General features: G+C 41.4%; 1 protein-coding gene across 1 annotated transcript; it reads right to left on the bottom strand.

The window, feature by feature from the left end:
• Nucleotides 1-555: 555 nt before the first annotated feature.
• LOC140204688 (general transcription factor II-I repeat domain-containing protein 2A-like) lies at nt 556-1,510 on the bottom strand. Its single transcript, XM_072271377.1, is given in 2 exon segments — nt 556-1,324; nt 1,326-1,510. Coding segments are annotated over 2 exon segments (954 nt in total).
• Nucleotides 1,511-21,557: the final 20,047 nt, after the last annotated feature.

Raw genomic sequence — 21,557 nt, 5'->3', positions numbered from 1 at the left:
TTTCACTTGCTGCTTCCAGACACCTGACATCTCTTGGCTTTAACCAGCCTGTCAACATCAGGGACCAGTTTCTGGGCAGTTGTGATTTTCATAATGTTATTTAGATGTCTGTGTGTCAGCTGCGAGTGCAGTTTGAATTTGTTAATGTTCATTATGGAGAATGCCTGCTCACAGAGATATGTTGTCCCGAACATGCAAAGGATCTTTGAGGCAAAGTCTGTCATCTTGGTGCATATCGGTCCCAGGTATTGATAGAATGAGTCCAGACCCACAGTCTCAAATTATATTTCAAACAACACACATCAAAGTTGCTGGTGAACGCAGCAGGCCAGGCAGCATCTCTAGGAAGAGGTACAGTCGACATTCAAAGTCGAGATACACTGAATTTCAATTAGTTCCATTTGGAGTTCCTCCGGCACATCTGATGCTGCGTTGACGGCAAACGGCAAGCAAAATAGTGAGAATTCCTTCTCAAGCTGAGTGAAGACTTGGAAACGATTCTGAAACTCACTTTTCAGCTGTGATATTTTGTCCTTGTACCTGTCCATGTTGTCATTATTCCCATGAGCGACACGCACAGACTGCAAAGGGGAAATGAACTGGGTTGCTCTGGGATAGTTGCATCTCCCACAGGCCTAATTTAATTTGAAAGGCACGAATGCTGTCGTAGTATTCCGTAACAAGTTTGTTGCGGCCTTGCATGTTAACATTAACTACATTTAAGTGCTCTGTTATATCTACCAAAAATGCAAGATCATGAAGCCAGTCTGGGTCATCCAACTCTGCCACTGGCTTCCCTTTCTCGTACATGAATAGTCCAATTTCCGCACGTAATTGAAAAAAACGTTTGAGTACAACACCTCTGCTCAACCAGCAGACTTCAGTGTGGTAGCGTAGGCAGTGTCCAATATTACTTTCGGACAAAAGAGTGTCAAATTGCCGATGGTTGAGTCCCCTGGCTTTAATAAAGTTAACTGTTTTGATTACTACATCCATGACATTGTCCATTTTCAGGTTCCTGCTACATAACAACTCTTGGTGTATAACACAATGAAGATTCCGGAATTCCTGCTCTGGATTCTCTGTCAGAACTTTCTCTCTGAGTTTCGCAACAACACCTGCCTTTTTCCCAACCATGGACAGTGTGCCATCTGTTGCCACGCTGACAGCGTGACTCCAGTCAACCCCCAGTCTGTCCAAGGCCTCGACGAGGCTGGAGAAAACGTCGTTCGCTGTTGTGGTAGTTGTCATGAGCACCATCTCCACAAACTCCTCAGTGACGGTTAAAGATGCAGCAACACCACGAATAAATATTCCCGTAAATAGTCACGTCAGTGCTCTCATCAATTGCAACAGAGAAGGCAATAAATGACTTTACTTTGTTTTTTAGTTGACTGTTCAAATCTCCTGCAAGGTCCCCGATTCTCTCTGCCACAGTATCTCTTGACAAGCTGATATTACCAAAAGCCTGTCCCTTCTCAGGGCACACCAGCTCAGCCGCCGTCAGCATGTATGCTTTGGTGAAATCCCCCTCTGAGTATGGCTTCGATGCAGCAGCTATTTTGTTGGCAATAATATAGCTGGCCTTGACAGCTCCATCATGAGTCTCTCGACTTTTGGTGAACACTGATTGCTGTTTTTTCAGAGCTGCTTCAAGCTTGCTTACCTTTTGCATTCTGAGTTGTCCTGCGTACTTGTCATATTTTTCTCTGTGTGACGTCTCATACTGTCGTTTGATATTTTACTCTTGCTACAGCCACTTGTTGCGAGCATATCAGACTCACAGGTTTGCCGTTGAACTCACAGAAGGAAAAACGATCTTTCCAATTATCGTTGAATATCCGACCTTCGATGTCAACTTTTCTTTTCTTGGAAAGCATTTTGAACCACAGCAGCAAACTGTCTCAGCCTTGCTACAGGTGTTACTTACCTGAGTACTCTGTGTGTTTATACTGTGTCTGACGACGTAAGTGGGGCCCTAGTGGTCTTCAGGGCAGCGTGGTAGGTGCTTACGCACAGCGGGTGGTTAACTGCCGCCGTTTGTTTTCTAAGTATACACAACAAGCTGCTGGCGCAGTAGGCGGCACAGACAGCGGTGGGAGAGAGAGCGGCTGCCGTACAGATACATAATAAATGATCGTGAACATACATTTTTTCCCCCAAATCATCCCGCGGGCTGGATTGGACCCCTTCGCGAGCTGGATGTGGCCCGCAGTCCGGTAATTTGACACCCCTGCCTTAGAGGATCCGCCTTCCTATCAGCTCCATCATATGGGGGGGGGGTCACACCCGCTGATAACAACCGGGACATCTCAGTTCTCAACTCTGCCACAATCTCCTCTACCACTCCCCAGGGCAGGCTATCCGTGGTCACTTCACCACAGGGGACCACTACCGAGGACTGTACCATGCTGACTGAGGCCTCCTGTGCCTCCGACACATTCTCCTCCTCTCGTACTTCCCTGATTGGCTCAGCAAATGAGGGAGAGAGGACGTGTCTTACAAGACAGTCAGAGACCCCAAGCAATCAGGTCCTGGGACTGGGCGCCCTTTGTTATCTGGTCCATTCTTAACTGATCCACCTCAGCGACCTGAATGGCCCCTCTGCATCACAAGCAATTTAGCAGCTTCTCTAGCCAAAAGATGTAGGCAGAAAGCTTCTTCTCCTCTCTCCTGACACATGTTCTGAAACCCCACCATGAGCTCCACTGGGCTTCCTGTCCTGCCAAATGGATTTTCCAGTGCTCTCATGTAATCGGCCCCATTTGCTAGCGGGTACAGGAACTTCACAGCTCTCACCATGTCAGCAGCCCGCCCACTCAAACTTTCAACCAATCTCTATTGCATTACATCATCAGAGCACTGCCACTCATCTAACAACTGAGAAGTCTGCTCCGCCCAAGTCTCATACTCCTCCTCCCCTTTATGGGTGGGTGTTATTCCAGAGAATAGGCCAAGCCTAACATAGCTGGGACTTTGGACCTGGGCATTTTTCCATTTACTCACCAGAGAGGTAAGGGCGGACACTAACTCAGAATTCTCACTCTGCCCTGGGGAACAGGGAATAATTAGACATTACAAACCCACCCACTTCTTTCTCTCACACCTCAGAAATGAGGGAACCCTGTCTTTGAAGTCTCCACCCCCAGCTACAGGAAACTCGACTTTACGTCAGCGTTACTCTGAAGTAAAACAAGGGCTGTACCGGCTGTTTTATCATAACCTCCGTCCCACAATCATAACTTTGCCGACAGCTTTAACAGTACTTAACAGGCAAATTAACAATTCATCAGGAGTATGAATATCTGCCCCACTCAACATGCACGCAATTAGTTACCAGTAACCCCAATGGATGAACACCACCACTCCACCCCAGCAGCATCCATACTAGCACAGACTTAAAGCACGTAACCCACTGGTTCAATGCTCAGGGCAATCACACAGAATCCAACGCAATCAATCCCGGAACGATACCCCTATAATTGTAACCCTCAGGATCGGCCGGCGGCGTTAGTCTAGGGGATGGCACTCTCTGGCCTGCCAAACTTGTGAAATCTTGTTCATGTGGATGCTGCATGACGTTTTCCCCTGTTACAAATCAGTACCACAAAATAACAAACAGTACACCATATGCAATTAAACAATTGAGCTTTAGAATTCTTAATTTGACAACAGGGTTAGTAAAGAAAACAAAAAGAAAATGGCCCATTTTAATGAAACAGTCCAACGCGCACGTTGGAGCTCATGATTTTCCCATCTGTTAGTTCTCCATCGATTTCCCCCGGGCGTCATCGATTCCCGACCCCATTCCAAGTCCACTCTGTCCTGCAGTCTATGACCTCTCTGTTCTGGCATCTTCTCTCTCCATTTTCTGCCGAACAACAGCCCGCGAATACCTTGCTGTTGGGCACATAAGAAAGAAAAACACTCCCCTCGTTGGACACCGCACAATCCAAAGCTCCCGTTATCTCTAGTCATAACCCAAGCACTGCTGCTACAGAGAAACCATTACACTAGCATTGAAACCTTTCCCAGGGCGTTACATCAGAAAAGATGTGCTGTCATTGGAGAGGGTTCAGAGGAGGTTCTGGGAATGAAAGGGTTATCATATGCGGTACGTTTGATGACTCTGAGCCTGTACTCGCTGGAATTTAGAATGATGAGGGGGGATCTCATTGAAACCTTTTGAATGTTAAAAGGCTAGGCAGAGTAGATGTGGAAAGGATGTTTTCCATGTGGGGGGGGGCTCTAGGACAAGAGGGCACAGTTTCAGGACAGGGGGCATCCATTTAAAACAGGGACGCGGAGAAATGTCTTTAGCTGGAGGGTGGTGTATTTGTGGAATTTGTTACTACAGGCAGCTTTGGAGGCTAGGTCATTGGGTATACTTAAGGTGGAGATTGATAGGTTCTTGATTGGCCACAGCATCAAAGGTTATGGGGAGAAGGCTGGGGACTGGGGCTGAGGAGGGGAGAAAAGGATCAGCCATGATTGAATGGTAGAGCAAACTCAACAGTCCAAATGGCCTAATTCTGCTCCTATGTCTTATGGTCTTATGGTGTAAAAGACTTAGGCAACCTAGATTTTTTATATGATTTTAGATAGGATGGCCTCCCTTGAGCCCTAATCTCAACATCATCAAGGTTGTCTGGGATTACCTGGAGAGTCAGAAGCAAGTGAGACAGCCAAAGTCTGCAGAGGAACTGTGACAAGTTCTCCAAGATGCTTAAAACAACCTCCCAGCGATTTTCTGATAGAACTTCACAATAGTGTACCTAAGAGACTAATACAGTTTTACATATTGATTTGATTTATTTTTTTAACTGTTTACTGCTCATTATAGTAATTTTCTTGATATTTAGAAATTTCTCATTTCATTATTTTTAAACACATCTGTTTTATAGAAATTTTTACATATGCATAAAACTTTTGCACAGTACTATGTATAAATGTTTTAAGTTATGCGTTGCACTGTACTGATGTCACAAAACAACAAATTTTATGGTATTTACCAGTGAAATTAAACCGGATTCTGATTCTTATCTGATGGCGGAGAGCAAGAAGCTGTTCCTCAATCAGTGAGTATTGGTCTTTGGGCTCCTGTACCTCCTACCTGACAGCAGAAACTAGAAGATATTATCCCAGATGATGAGTATCCTTCATGAAGGATGTTGCCTTCTTAATATTCTTTGTATCCTCCTCAAAAACCACATCTCTGCTGCTTCAATTCGTTCCCTCATGTTACTAGATATTGTCCAACATTCTGAGCCATATAACATAACTGGATAAACGTAACATTTCAGTACTCTGAGGTGGATTGTCATGCCTAGCTTAGTATTGGTCAGTATACTCTTCATTCTCGTAAAGGTGTCTTTTGCCATCCCTATTCTTCTTTTGATGTCCATGCCGCACCTGCCATCTGATGTCACCCAGCTTCCTAAGTAGCAAAAATTCTCTACTTGTTTTATGTCTTCCCCATTTAAAAAAACGAATATCCAACAAGGATGTTATGAACAGAGCAAACACAAAAAAAGAAATAATGTATGAGATCATGAAAAGGCAACGTAACTTCATTGGGCATGTGATTAGGAAAGAGGAGTTAGAATGCACGGTAATTATGGGAAAGATTGAAGGGAAGAAAACAAGAGGAAGACAAAGACAAATGATGATGGAGACAGCAGCTAGAGAACTGGAAATGAACACCAATGAATTGATCCACTTGACCCGAAACAGGAGTGTGTGGGCCATGGCAGTCAAAGCTCAAACTGGGCACGGCGCCTGATGGTGATGATGATGATGGTCTCTTGAGGCTCCACCTCTTAACGGTGAGTGGAGTTGTGACCATGTTGGTACTGAATGAGTCTGCAGCCCTCTCCCGTCTCCTGCAATCCCACACATTGGAGGCTCCATAATGCTCCTAGTCAGAATGTTCACCACTATACATCTACAGCAATTTGCAAGAGTCTTTGATGACATAACAAATCTCCTCAAACTCCTAACAAAGTAGGGAGGCTGGCATAACTTCCTTGTGATTGCATCACTGATCCTCAGAGATTCTGCTGAGAAAATTGAAGCTGCTCATCCTTTACGATGCTGACCCTCAATGAGTTGTGTTCTCCTGATTTCCCCTTCCTGAAGTCCACAGTCTGTTCCTTGGTCTTGCTGTTGTTGCAGCTTAACTGTGTGGCTAAACACAGTGGAAATACCATCTATAAAATTGCCGATGACACAACTTTTGTCAGCAGAATCTCAGATGGTGATGGGGAGGCACACAGGACTGAGACAGATCAGCTGGATGAGTGGTGTTGCAACAACCACCTTATATTCAATGTCAGTAAGCCTAAGGAATTGATAGCGGATTTCAAGAAGGCAAATTCAAGGGAACGCGCAGCAGTCATCATCAAGTGGCAACAGTGGAAAGGGTGAGCAATTTCCTAGGTGTTGATCTGAAGATTTATCCTGTGCACTACATTTTGATGCAATTACAAAGAAGGCACAGGAGCAGCTATATTTCATTAGGTGTTTGAAGAGATTTGGTATGTCACCAAGGATTATAGCAAATTTCTATAGATGAACTGTGGCGACCATTTGAACTGGTTGCCACTGCGCAGTATCAGAAAAAGTTGCAAAGGGTTGTAAATTCAGCCTCCCCAGCATCTTCTAAAGGTGATGCCTCAAAAAAGTGGCATCCATTATGAAGGATCCCACCACCCAGGACATGCCCTCTTCTCATTGCTACCATAAGCGATGAGGTACTGGAGCCAGAAGATGTGCATCAATGTTTTAGGGGCAGTTTCTTCCCATCTGCAATCAGATATCTGACTGAGCAATGAACCCATGAACACTATCTTATTATTTTTGCTCTGTTTTTGCACTACTTAATTAATTTGATTTTTTTGGAAAAAGGTATTTCATATTTCTTATTATAATTTATAGTAAATTGTACTTCATGACTTGTTGAAGTAGTGAAATCATTCCAATTTCACTCCCAGCCATTTCTGGCATCTCCAAGCCTGAATGATTGAAACTGCAGTGAGCAAAACAGTTCTGAATTGTCTTACTGCTTATTAATAGTCAACTATCAGTAACAAAAGTTACTGCTTTTTGAACACAAATACTTGCAAGTGACGCTATTTAAAAATTGTTCGCTCTAAGCACGGGGCAGTACCCAACAGTCATGCGACATGTACGCATCTGATGCTAGTTAGAAACTATTCGGTAACGGTCTCCTGTCCCAATTAATCAGCATAATGTCCCAAATAAGCAAGGGAATCCTAGCTATTTTCTCAATTTGGTTTTGTTCTTTTAGAGTTGTTCCAAATAAGTGGCTGCCCTGGTTAGCTGATGGCTCAATTAACTGGAATCCACTTTATTATTATGCGGTGACAAAAGCACAACATGATTCAGTGGTGTGAAATCATTTAGAATATCACATGAATACAAATGGATACTGCAATACGAGTCAACTTTCTGGATATTTTTGGGAGGGCTTTCAAGATAAAAACAGAGGGAAAGAAAGGATTTGTTGCTGTTAATACACGAGTGTTTGTCTAATAAAATTAAGCTTGATATAATTTGACACATGCTAAATCATTGATACAACTCAATGATTCAGGAACAGCTTTTTCCTCTCTGCCATCTGAATTCTGAATGTGCAACGAGCCCAGGAACACTACCTTATTACTTTTTTTATTTCTATTTTTGCAATACTTATTCAATTTAACTATTTAATATACATCATATATATATATATATATATATATTTACTATAATTGACATTTTTCCCCATTATTATGTATTGCATTGTACTGCTGTTGCAAAGATAACAGATTTCATGCCAGTGATATTAAACCTGATTCTGATTCTAATATTATTTGAAGCAATTAATTTATAAAATCTATGGTAATAACAAATAATAGTATTTTTAAAGTTCAAATGGACTACTGCAGTTAGCTGAACCATTCATGTATGCATAAGTCTGCTTTAGTCTGTAGCTCTGTATGATAAAGAAAATTATGGAGTACTGCTGCAGAACTATATTATGTGCAAACATTTATAGAAACCTTAACATGTCACATTGGAAGTAAGTTGTTCAGTCAGAGGCCAACAATTATTGTCTATGACAATATCCACGTGATTAAAATTAATCATCCTAACACTTGAAGTAATTATTGATGAAACTACCAAAAGATTTTGCTGAGTTAAAGGAAGGGAACGCATCACATAAAATGTGTGGTGATACATTTCAGTACAAACATCAAATCAGTAGTTATATTATGAATGGAAGTACATTAAATTCTTGGGAAGACGAGCTCTTTACCCCATGGCTCACATTGAAAGTCAAGTAAAATTTAACTAAGTCTACAAATTTTTTGGAGGTATTACCACTCTGCTGCCATAACTTTGCCCTAAATGTAGCAGAAGTTTCATTTATATAAGTAAAAATGCTTCTTGTTGCACTTCTCTTCATCTTATGCTAATAGTACACTGCATATCCAGCTCTGTAGAAATTTTCTTTTGGGAAAATGAAAGTGTAAGCTACATTGTTACTAAACTGAGAAAAACACATTTGTTAAATAATTAGTTTTGAATACTTGAGGGTAATAGGTTGGGGAGGGGAGTGCAGAAGAAGAATTCTGCTAACTTGAAAGTAAGTAAATCCTTTAGGCCTAAGATACTTAATTGCTATTCAATTGGTCATCAATGATCTCAGAATCAGATTCAGGTTCAATATCACAGGCATATGTCATGAAATTTGTTCACTTTGCGGCAGCAGTATAATGCAATACCTGATGATGTAGAAAAAAATGTGAATTACAGTAAAGATGTATATGTATATTTGTAGTTAAATTAAATAGTGCAAAAACAGAAATAAAAAAAGTAGTGAGGTAGTGTCCATTCAGAAATCGGACGGCAGAGGGGAAGAAGCTGTTCCTGAATCATTGAATGTGTGACTTCAGGCTTCTGTACCTCCTTCCTGATGGTAACAATGAGAAGAGAGCACGTCCTGGATGGTAGTGGATGAGGCACAGCTCCTTAAGGATGTCTTGGATACTACGGAGGCTAGGTGCCATGACGGAGCTGACTAATTCTGCAGCTTCCTTCGATCCTGTGCAGTAGCCTTCCCCCACCCCCATACCAGACGGTGATGCAGGCAGTTAGACTGCTCTCCACAGCGCATCTGTAGAAATTTACAAGTGTTTTAGGTGACAAACCAAATCTTCCCAAGCTCCTAATGAAATACAGCTGCAGTCTTGCCTTCTTTATAGCTGTATCGATATGTTGGGATCAGGTTAGATCCTCAGGAACCTGAAATTGTTCATTCTCTCCACTTCTGATCCTTCCCTAAGGACTGGTGTGTGTTCCAGAGTCTTACCCTTTCTGAAGTCCACAATCAGCTCTTTGATCTTACTGACATTGCAAAGTTATACCTCAATTCAACTTACATGCTTTTGTTCCTTATTTAGTACTCCAAAGAATTAACATAATTTTTAAAAATTCATTTGACAACCTTTCATGATTGAGAGTTTTAAATTTCAAATATTATTTGCATGCAAAGGTATTTTTGTTTTTATTTACCAAAGGAAAGGCTACCTTTTCACTTCATAGAGATGGAAAATTGGTGAGTGGGTGATTTCAATTTACAAATATTCTAAACTTCTTCTCTGTGAGATATGCTGATCTGGTATAGAACTACAATGAAACTTTCAGCTACGCATATAAATAGGAACAAAAATAATTCCAGTGGCTGAGGAAAAAATATAAAGCTACAGCTGATAGGCGTGCCTTATACAAGTATTTAAAACAGTTGTACAGAAGGTCTTCCTTCTGATGTCAATGACCCATGAAATCACAGGGTTTTTATAAAGATTATAAAGATATAAGATTAGCTCTGTTTGTCACATGTACTTTGAAACATTGAAATATGTTGTTGGCATCAATGACAAACACAGCCTGAGGGTGTTCTGGGTTTATGGCTCAATCCCACAAGGGTGTGTCTTAAATACTGTACCAGATCATACATGCTACTGAATTTGAATTGTGTTACATAACAAATGCAGAAATTCGAGCTTGCGGAAAGATAAAAGTGGTTGTCAAGAAATTGGTAAATCTACTTCTAACACACAAATCCTTCATATAGAATAAAGCCATTTCTCAACTTCCAAACCATTTTCTTACACTTCATGATTTTACTTTCCATAAAAATAACTTTGTAATAAGATCTATTCTCAGAAATCTCTTTCCTTTGGACTATTATTTTCATCACAGTAACCTACAATGAGCTAAAGGTCTTTACATTCGTAACTTTCACTTCAATAATCTGACAGGTTATTGTTACTTCTATTTTTTTGTTCTGGCAGTTATAAGAAATCAATGTTTTATGCTGTGCAGTAATAATTGAATTGGAGATTAAATATCGCTGGTTACACCATTAACTGATGGTATCTGGTCACAAACTAGCATACTCTTAGTTAAAAGCTAGACAGACATATCCAACACAAAGACAACTGGGATGTGACAAAATGGCAGTTTGGGCAAAGAGAAACAATGTTAATATTTCAGATCCAATTTTTTTTTTGCCACAGAAGCTTCCTAATCTACTGAATATTTTCCAACATTTATTTCAAATTTCCTGCATCTGCAATTTTCTTGAATTTCAGCAGCTCAAACCTGGGAATTTCTAAGGCCTGTGGGCCTCTCGCTGCAATAGATTTATAATGACATGGCCTTCCATAAACATATGTTGCAAGAAACCAACCTTGTGTGACTACAGAGTGCAGAAGAAGAATAATACCACCAGCTAAAAATAAGATACTATCTTGGTGTGGTTAAAGCGTTCATGTTAAACAGTGGAAGCATCATATTATTAAATTGATAAATTTGATAAAGCTGTAGATTGATCAAATCAATATTTTTCAGTCTCCCATATCCAATCATAAGCTTCAGAAACAACTAAGTAGGTGAACGGAGGAGGAGGCTCCATGACTATCTCCATACTCAAGAGATGGGAGGAATGGAGCAGATAATGAGAGGCAGGGTGAGCGGGAAGTGGCGGTTGCCAGCATATGAGAACAGAAGGCCAAAGCATTGAAACCCCTATATAGATGAGTAATGGCTCTCTGTTTAACCTTGACTCCCATTGGGTAAGTAAATGGTAAGGGCACCATCATTATGACTATGAGATTATTTAATAGAATCAAAGATGCAGATTTTTAAAAGGAGTTGAAAGCCATTAGTAGTGTATCTTCCCCTTTTTAGAAGAGTTATTATGAATATGGTTTTCTGCACAACTGAAGAGCTGAAAATAATATTGTTCAAAGTTCAAAGTAAATTTATTATCAAAATACTTATATGTTACCATATAACCCTGAGATTCATTTTCTTGCGGGCGTATCAATATTCCAACAACCATAATAGAATGGTTGACAAAGAGAGTCTGGGAGAACAGAAAGCTGACGACGCACACCAAAGTTGCAGTCTACAGGGCCTGCGTCCTCAGCACACTGCTTTACGGCAGCGAGACCTGGAGCCTCTACTACAGACAAGAGAGGCATCTCAACGCCTTCCACCTTCACAGCCTGAGACGCATCCTGGACATCACATGGACTGACTGAGTCACCAACAATGAGGTCCTGGCCCGTGCCCAGATACCCAGCCTCTTCACCCTGCTCCAACAACGCCATCTCCGCTGGCTGGGCCACGTACACCGCATGTCAGATGGGAGGATCCCGAAAGACCTGCTGTACGGGGAACTGGCCTCCGGCAAGAGAGCACAGGGGCAGCCCCATCTTCGTTTCAAGACACTTGCAAGAGAGACATGAAGTCACTGAAAATTAACGTCAAGAGGTGGGAAGACATCGCAAGCGATTGCTCTCACTGGAGGCTGGAACTACGCAGAGGTCTAAAAAGAGGAGAAGAGAAGCTGAGGCTTGCTGCTGAAGAAAAGCGCACTTGTTGGAAAAACAGCACCAAGGCAACACTGGAGGACAGCACCTTCAAGTGCAGTTGCTGCAGCCAAGACTGTCACTCCCATGTGGGCCTCTGCAGCCACAACTGACGCTGCTCTAACACAGACTAAAGCAAGACTTTCCAGGTGCAGATCCATGGTCTCATGAGACTAACGGATGCCACCACCACCAACCCTGAGATTCATTTGCTTGCAGGCTTATCGATATATCCAACAACCATTAGAGAATCAATGAATGGCTGCACCAACAAGGCAGGCGACCATTGTGCAAACTCAGTTTGTAAAGTAGGCAGAGTACCTGCACTGAGTGCTGAATGTTTGCTCTCAGCTGGTTAAGTAAACCAATGCACCAGGGTGGAGTATATCAGTAAAGGAGCTTCAGAAAGACATCTGTTTCTCAGTATTTTTGTTTGATTCTTAAGGTTTGATGCCAGATCTCTCTAACTTTTTATGGACCATGCATTGCGCAGAAAAATGAAAATGTTGAATATGTTGTAGTTTGCATGGGTTGCAAAAGAACACAATGTTCTGGAATAAAATTGATTACTGTTCCTCAATGTGAAGTAAGAATGGAATAGGATGTGTAGTTGAAGAGGGTGGTTCATAGAACTTTCCTGATCATCAATAGTAAATAAATAATAACAGATTTTAAGATTATACAAAGCTGAAAAGGGTGGCTAAAGTGAAGGTAAGTCCCTTGGAAGATGAGAAGGGGGAATTAATGTTGGCTTTGAACAACAATTTTGTGACTGTCTTCACAGTGGAGGACACATCTAACATTCTAAAGAGAAATGTTATCAATGTTGTTGCAGGTGAAGAACTAAATACATTCATTGTCACTAAAGTGGCTGTGATGTGCAAAAGTGAGACAAGTCCCCTGGCCCTTATGGGATGCATCCCAGGATACTGAAAGAAACAGTGGAAGTTATAGACATGTTTGGAATAATTTTCCTAAATTCTCCAGACTCTGGGCTGGATTGGAAGATAGTGAATGTCACACCACTGTGTTAAAAAGGAGGCAGGTAAAAGGAGGTAACTATAGGAGAGTTAACTTAATGTCTGTAGTTGGGGAAATGCTTAAATCTATTATCAAGGGAGAGATAGCGAGACTTCTGGTAGAAGTGGTTCTATCAGGTAGACAGCACATAGATTTGTGAAGGCCAGATCCTGTTTGTCAAACTTACTGGCATTCTTTGAGGATATAATGAGTGCAGTGGATAGAGGGGAACATATGGATGTTGTACACTTGGATTTGCAGAAGACATTTGATAAAGTATTTATCCATAAGAAAAGAATGCATGAAGTTAGAGTTAAGGATTTAGCATGGACAGAGGACTGGTTAACCAGTAGAAGGCAGGGGGGTTGTGTAAGTGGGTTCAATAGTTCCTTCTAATATCAGAGAAATGGATGCAACGCACATCCTGAAATTCCTGTTCTTCGCAGACATCCATGAAAACAGAAGAGCGCCCCAATAAATGAGTGACAGTTAAAAACATTAGACCCCTAAGGCCCCCGAGTGCCCCTGCCACGCACAAGCACCAGCAAAGCAACAACCCCTTCCCCCACCCACTTCCACAAAGAAAAGCATCAGCACCCTCCACCCACCAAGCAAGCAACAGCAAAGCCCCCAAGAAAGACCATGCTCTGCATTACAACAAAAACCAATCATTCACCCGACAATTCAACATACCACAGGCTCCAAGTGTTTTGTCGGTGTTGGGCCCACCACTGTTCACAATATACATTAACGATTTGAAAGAGGGGGACCAAGTGCAGCGTATCAGAGTTTCCTGTTGACATTAAAAACCAAACTGTGTAGAGGATGTGGACAGTCTGCAGGGAGATATAGAAAGGTTAAGTGATTGGGCAAGGATCTGGCAAATGGAGTACAACACTGGTAAGTCTGAAGTCATCCACTTTAGAAGGAAAAGTAGAAAATCAGATTATTATTTAACTGGTGAAAAATTGCAACATGCTGTTGCGCAGAGAGACTTAGAAGTGTTTGTGCCTGAATCTCAAAAGTTTGATTTTACAGGTGAAACAGGTTTACAAGAAGGCAAATGGAACATTGGTTTTCATTGCTCAGAGGATTCAAAAGCAGGAAAGCTGTGCTGCAACTGTACAGGGTACTGCTGAGGCTACATCTGGAATACTGCGTGCAGTTCTGGTCTCCTTACCTGAGGAAAGATGTACCTCGGAGGCAGTGCAGAGGAGGTTTGGAGATGAGGGCGTTACTCTATGAGGAGAAAATGATTCTCCTGGGACTGTATTCACTGGACTTCAGAAGAATGAGAAGGGATCATAAAAGAAAATATAAAATTATGAAAGGGGTTGAAAACATGGATGCAGGAAAGTTGTTTCCACTGATAAGTGAGACTAGAACTAGGGGACATGGCCTCAAGATTCAGGTGAATAAATTAAGGACAGAGATGAGAAAAACTGCTTTTCCCAGAGAGTAGTGAACCTGTGGAGTTCTCTGCTCAGGGAAGCAATAGAGGCTACCTCATAAATATACTTAAGAAACAGTTAGATTGATTTTTGCATCGCAGAGAATTAAGAGTTCTGGTTGGAGCTGAGTTCACAGCCAGATCAGCCTTGATCTTGTTAAATGACAGAGCAGGCTTGATAGGCCAGATGGCCCACTCCTCTTCCTATTTCTTATGTTTGTATGAAAGATGCTTGTGTATTGTTGGCATGTAGACATTGGCTGCAAAACCAACATCTAATGCTCCACTTTAATCAGCCTAGAGAAGATGGTGGCGACTTACTCATTGATGTGTAAGAAAAAGAGTTTTGGTATTTTGATCCAGAAGCAATGAAGGAATGGTAGTAAATGTTCATGCCAGGTTAGTGTATTCCTTGAAGGTTGCTGGCCTGACTAGGGCAATTGAAGAAAGGTTGATGAGTTGTTATTGATGAATTTGCAGATGATCCTCACTGCCACCATAATGTTTGATAGTGGAGGACGTGTGCATTCTGTGTGGAGAATAGAATCCCAAACAAACAGCTTGCTTTGTCTTTGACTTTAAGTGTTATTACAGTTGTGTTCATGAACAAAGAGATAGTATTCTATTATATGCATGACGTGAAACTTGTGGAAAGACTTTGGGAATAATGAGTTGAGCTCCTTGCCACAGTCAATTTGTGACGAGAACAGGAAAGTTTCCAGTTACGTGTAACTCCAGGATATAGATAGGAGACAATTCAGCAATGGTAATGCTATAGAAATGGTGAGACTCCTATTTGTGTAGGTAACCATTGCCTGGCACATGTATGGCACAAATGCATTATGAACATATCAGCCTGATCCTGAATGCTGTCTAAGCCCTTGCTGAGTACTAAACCAAATTCTCACCCTGCCCAAGTCTCAGTGATGCCAGTAAGATTTTTAATGGAAACTGAAGGGAATTTGCTTAGATTTACTCAGTTCTGGTCAGCGTAGACAGGGGGCATCTCTCATTGTTGTATCTTCTATTGATTCTTCTTTTCTTCATCTCCTTCTTCCTCCATTGTTCTATCCTCCCTCCCATTGTTGCTCTGCAGCTACGGGCAGTGGTGGTGTTCCTATAATCATCAAATTCTACAGGTCAAAGCAAGTCACAGTGAAGTAAGCACTCTGGCACATTGGAGAGAACTTCCAAGCCAATCCAGCACCCCAGTAGTGGTCCTTGCCATATCTCCTTTTTGCTGTATGACTTCTAAAAGTAATTTATTCTAGTTCCTGGCATTCTGGTTTGAGCCAGAAGTCGGATCTACATAGGACATTTCTTTCCCCTCAAGAGGGTGAGGATTCTTGTCAGTGAATTAGAGGCAAAGGGGAAAATATGTAATTATCTTTTAACAAATCTACTGGATGTTGGTTCAGTGTTTTAATTAGTTATTTCTAAATATTTAATGCCTTTTTCATTAAACCACTTAAAAATATTTTGATCATTTATATTGGCAGTAGTGCAATCACTCCAGTGGAGTATGATGTTCTCCTAAGGAGATGTCTATTGATGGGTCCTCAGGTGGCTCTAGAGACCATCTGGGATCCATATATTCTGGTGCCCTGAGGGCACGATTAAATGGTGGTTGTGATTAGTGGTTGGGGTTTTTACCCTAACTTTAATGACATTGAAGTTGGGATATGTTTAAAAACCATTCAAGTGCCTTTAATAGCTTTAATAGACAGCTCCAACTTTACATTTTGTCAAAATCTGTCATGGTATACCAGACACAGGACCTGTATACTACATGACCAGAGGCCTAGTCACTCCAAAGATATTATCGCCCAACTCTATAGAAAGGAAAACGATTGAGATTAGCCTTCCAAATGTAAACTAGCTCAGTGTGGATACATGGGAACTACAGGCAGTGAGTCCAAGCATTTTCTCATTCTGGTGAAATCCAATTCAACTTTGGCAGTCAAAAAATTTGTGTCCTGTGCGACATTAGTAACACCTGTAACATTGTTGAGTGGGACCATATCTGATTATTCATTGTTCTACGAGTTAAAAAATAAAGGCAGCAAAAATTTTGTCCAAATTCCAGGATAACTAATTGTTTTTTGTTTCACATATGTCATGAATTGCTTCATTTTATATATACCTAAAATACAAAAGCAATGCCACAGGTCAGCAGTAAACAAAATTCAATGCATTGCTAGAAAAGGCAGCTGGACTGCAAAGTGCTCACAAGCATTCAAACTATACGTACAAAATATAAATAAGTTCCTTCAGGTTCTTCATATCATTTTTTTACAGAGACATAAACTATAACACAAATTACAAATATGTTGGCACATTTTCATGTAAAGGTCAATGATGCTATGTCTCAGGACTGGGACCAAAAATATTGCATTGAACCTGAAACCTTTTACAAGACTTTCCAGTTGGTTATGGCATGTTTTGCTGAATGATTCAAGCACCATGACAATACAGGATTGAAAACTGGTCCTGTAGGTAGCACATGACTCTAATTTAAATAAATTATCCTCCAGTTGGAATGTAGCCTGCATGAGAGATGTGATATCCTGTTCCAAAAGGGTGGGTGGCACAGAGCCAGATGGAGATTGCAACATTCTTTATCCCCGTGTGCACAGGGACATTTCCAGCTGCTTTAGAATAGGGCTGGATGGCTGGATTTATAGGTCTACATTAGTAAATAGTTTTATCTTTTGTTACTTTTGCTGATCTACCATCTGGCGACCTCCAAAATAGTACTGGCATTACTGAAGTTGTGTCACTGAATGTGCTCTTTCAGTTTTCCATTACATCAAAAATCCAGCATACCTAACAGTGAAATCAAACACAGTACACAACTTGTGCATCACTAAGCTGTGTTAACAAGGTAGTCCATTTTACAAACGTAAACAGGAGGAAATTCAAGCAACACACATCAAAGTTGCTGGTGAACGCAGCAGGCCAGGCAGCGCCTATAGGAAGAGGTACAGTCGATGTTTCGGGCCGAGACCCTTCGTCAGGACAATCCTCCAGCATTCTGTGTGTGTTGCTTAGATTTCCAGCATCTGCAGAATTTCTCTTGTTAATGTTCTTCCGGGCAATTTTATGGTGTATAAATAGGCAGTATATGTGCATTTTTGGATGTGTCTTCACACAACTTTCAGCAAGTGTCACATTGAAAGGATCCAAAATAAACACATTTTAAAGGATAGATTATAACTTTCCTCAGTTGTCAGAGACAAAAGAGCAGTTTTGTGAGTGACTGCTATTTATTATGATACAATCACTGAACTTCTAGAAATTGGATACAGGACAATGCAGTTTTCATACTTAACAGATAGGAAGTGCTTAAGACCATGGCCTAACTATTCAATATCATGTAACTCTTTTCTCAGCACTGTTCAAACGAAAATATGTATTCCTGGTTTTGATTTGCAGTGCATCAGACACTGGAGAAGACAGGAAATTACAGGCCAGTTAGCCTGACTTCAGTGGTTGAGAGATGCTGGAGTCCATTATTAAGAATGGGCTTTCGGGAAACTTGGAGGCACATGACAAAATAGGCCAAAGTCAACATGGCTTCCTTTAATGGGAAATCTTGCCTGACAAATCTGTTGGAATTCTTTGAGGAAATAAAGGCAGGATAGACAGAGGAGAGTCAATGGATGTCACTCACTTGGATTTCCAGAAGGTTTTTGAGAAGGTGACACACGTGAGGCTGCTAAACAAGATAAAAGTCAATGGTATTACAGGAAATATACTAGCATGGATAGAGCATTGGCTGATTGGCAAGAGGCAAATAGTGGGAACAAAGGGGGCCCTTTATTGGCTGCTGGTGACTAGTGGTATACTGCAGTGGTCAGTGTTGGGACCACTCCTTTTCATGTCATAGGTCAATGATTTAGATGATGGAATTGATGGCTTTGTGGCTAAGTTTGTTGAAGATACAAAGGTAAGTGGAGGGGCAGGTTGTGCTAAGGAAACAGAGAGTATGCAGGTCTTAGAGGATGAAGAAAATTGGTAAAGAGGTGGCAGATAGAATACAGTGTAAGGAAATGTTTGGTCATGCACTTTGGTGGAAGGAATAAAACTTGAGAGTCCTTGTGCAGGATTCCCTAAATGTAGACTTTCAGGTTGAGTCGGTGGTAAGGAAGGCAACTGCAATGTTAGCATTCATTTTGAGATGACTAGAATATAAAAACAAAGATGGAATGATGAAGCTTTATAATGCATTGGTCAGACCACACGTGGAATATTGTGACCAGCTTTGAGCTCTTTATCTAAAAAAAAATGCTAGCATTGGAGAGGGCCCAGAGGAGGTCACAAGAATGATTCCAGGAATGAAAGGGTTAACTTATGAAGCGTGTTTGATGGCTCAGAGCCTGTAAAGGGGGGAATCTCATTGAAGCCTATCAAATATTGAAAGGCCTAGATAAAGTAGAGGTGGAGAGGATGGTCCCTGTAGTGCGGGAGTCTTGGATCAGAAGGCACAGCCTCAGACTGGAAAGATATCCCTTTAGAACAGAGTCGTGGAGTAATTTCTGTAGCCAGAGGGTGGTGAATCTGTAGAATTCATTGCCACAGATGGATGTGGAGGCAATGTTATTGGGCATAGTTAAACTGGAGGTTGATAGTTTCTTGATTAGTAAGGGCATCAAATGTTATGAAGGGAGGACAGGAAGTGGGGTTCCTGTCAGCCATGATTGGATGGTGGAGCAGATTTGATGGGCTGAATGGCCTAACTCTGCTCCTATATCTCATGGCCTTATGGTCTTAAGGACATTCCCAGAACAAATGGGATTTAATAACAGTTCTATTAATAGTCTTGAAATAGCTAGGGATGAAACTGGAGGAAAATAAGGAGTCTTATTTATTGCTTTCTTCGATTAATACTTAAAAATCAATAAAGTTTAAAAATAATTAATAACGTAGTCAAAATGTTAGAGTGAATGTTAAAGGAGCTTGTGAATACATAATACAGAATGCTGAAACAGGACGGTCTGCACCTGGGTTGGACTGGAACCAATGCCCAGGGGGAGCGTTTGCTACCATTGTTCAGGAGGATTTAAACTAATGTGGCAGGGGGATGGGAACAAGTGCAGAGAGACAAAGGGGTGTAAAATGAGGGTAGAAGCAAAAAGTAGTAAGGTGAAAAGTAAAAGTGGCAGGCCGGCAAATCCAGGGCAAAAATCAAAAAGGGCCACTTTTCAACATATTTGTATAAGGGCTAAGAGTGTTGTAAAAGCAAGCCTGAAAGCTTTGTGTGTCAATGCAAGGAGCATTTGTAACAAGGTGGATGAATTGAATGTGCAGGTAGTTATTAATGAATATGATATAGTTGGGAGCAAAGAGACATGGCTCCAGAGTGACCAAGGATGGGAGCTCAACATTCAAGGATATTCAATATTCAGGAGGGATAGACATGAAAGAAAAGGAGGTGGGGTGGCATTGCTAGTTAGAGAGAAGATTAACGCAATAGAAAGGAAGGACATTAGCCGGGAGGATGTGGAATCGATATGGGTAGAGCTGCATAACACTAAGGGGCAGAAAACACTGGTGGGAGTTGTGTACAGGCCACCTAACAGTAGTAGTGAGGTTGGGGATGGCATTAAACAGGAAATTAGAAATGCGTGAAATAAAGGAACAGCAGTTATAATGGGTGACTTCAATCTACATATAGATGGGGTGAACCAAATTGGTAAGGGTGCTGAGGCAGAAGATTTCTTGGAATGTATGCGGGATGGTTTTCTGAACCAACATGTCGAGGAACCAACTAGAGAGCAGGCCATTCTAGACTGGGTATTGAGCAATGAGGAAGGGTTAGTTATCAATCTTGTTGTGCGAGGCCCCTTGGGTAAGAGTGACCATAATATGGTGGAATTCTTCAGTAAGATGGAGAGTGACATAGTTAATTCAGTAACAAAGGTTCTGAACTTAAAGAAGGGTAACTTGAAGGTATGAGATGTGAAATAGCTAAGATAGACTGGCAAATGATACTTAAAGGGTTGATGGTGGATATGCAATGGCAAGCATTTAAAGATTGCATGGATGAACTACAACAATTGTTCATCCCAGTTTGGAAAAAGAATAAACCAGGGAAGGTGGTGCACCTGTGGCTAACAAGGGAAATTAGGAATAGTATCAATTCCAAAGAAGAAACATATAAATTAGCCAGAAAAAGCGGCACACCTGAGGACTGGGAGAAATTCAGAGTCCAGCAGAGGAGGACAAAGGGCTTAATTAGGAAAAGGAAAAAAGATTATGAGAGAAAGCTGGCAGGGAACATAAAAATTGACTGTAAAAGCTTTTATAGATATGTGAAAAGAAAAAGATTGGTTAAGACAAATGTAGGTCCCTTACAGTCAGAAGCAGGTGACTTGATCATGGGGAACAAGGACATGGCAGACCAATTGAATACCTACTTTGGTTCTGTCTTCACTAAGGAGGACATAAATAATCTTCCGGAAATAGTAGGGGACCGAGGGTCTAGTGAGATGGAGGAACTGAGGGAAATCATGTTAGTAGGGAAGCGGTGTTAGGTAAATTGAAGGGATTAAAGGCAGACAGATCCCCAGGACCAGATGGTCTGCATCCCAAAGTGCTTAAGGAAGTAGCCCAAGAAATAATGGATGCATTAGTGATAATTTTTCAAAACTCTTTAGATTCTGGATTACTTCCTGAGGATTGGAGGGTGGCTAATGTAACCCCACTTTTTAAAAAAGGAGGGAGAGAGAAACCGGGGAATTATAGACCAGTAAGCGTGACATCGGTGATGGGGAAAATGTTAGAGTCAGTTATCAAAAATGTGATAACAGCACATTTGGAAGGTGGTGAAATCATCGGACAAAGTCAGCATGGATTTGTGAAAGGAAAATCATGTCTGACGAATCTCATAGAATTTTTTGAGGACGTAGCTAGTAGAGTGGATAGGGGAGAACTGGTGGATGTGGTATATTTGGATTTTCAAAAGGCTTTTGACAAGGTCCCGCACAGGAGATTAGTGTGCAAACTTAAAGCACATGGTATTGGGGGTATGGTATTGATGTGGATAGAGAATTGGTTGGAAGACAGGAAGCAAAGAGTGGGAATAAACGGGACCTTTTCAGAACGGCAGGCGGTGATTAGTGGGGTACCGCAAGGCTCAG

This window comes from Mobula birostris, chromosome 11 (assembly GCF_030028105.1).
Source record: "Mobula birostris isolate sMobBir1 chromosome 11, sMobBir1.hap1, whole genome shotgun sequence".
NCBI lineage: Eukaryota > Metazoa > Chordata > Chondrichthyes > Myliobatiformes > Myliobatidae > Mobula > Mobula birostris.
Note: the sequence above shows the minus strand (reverse complement) of the source record. Positions and strands in the feature narration are given on the sequence as shown.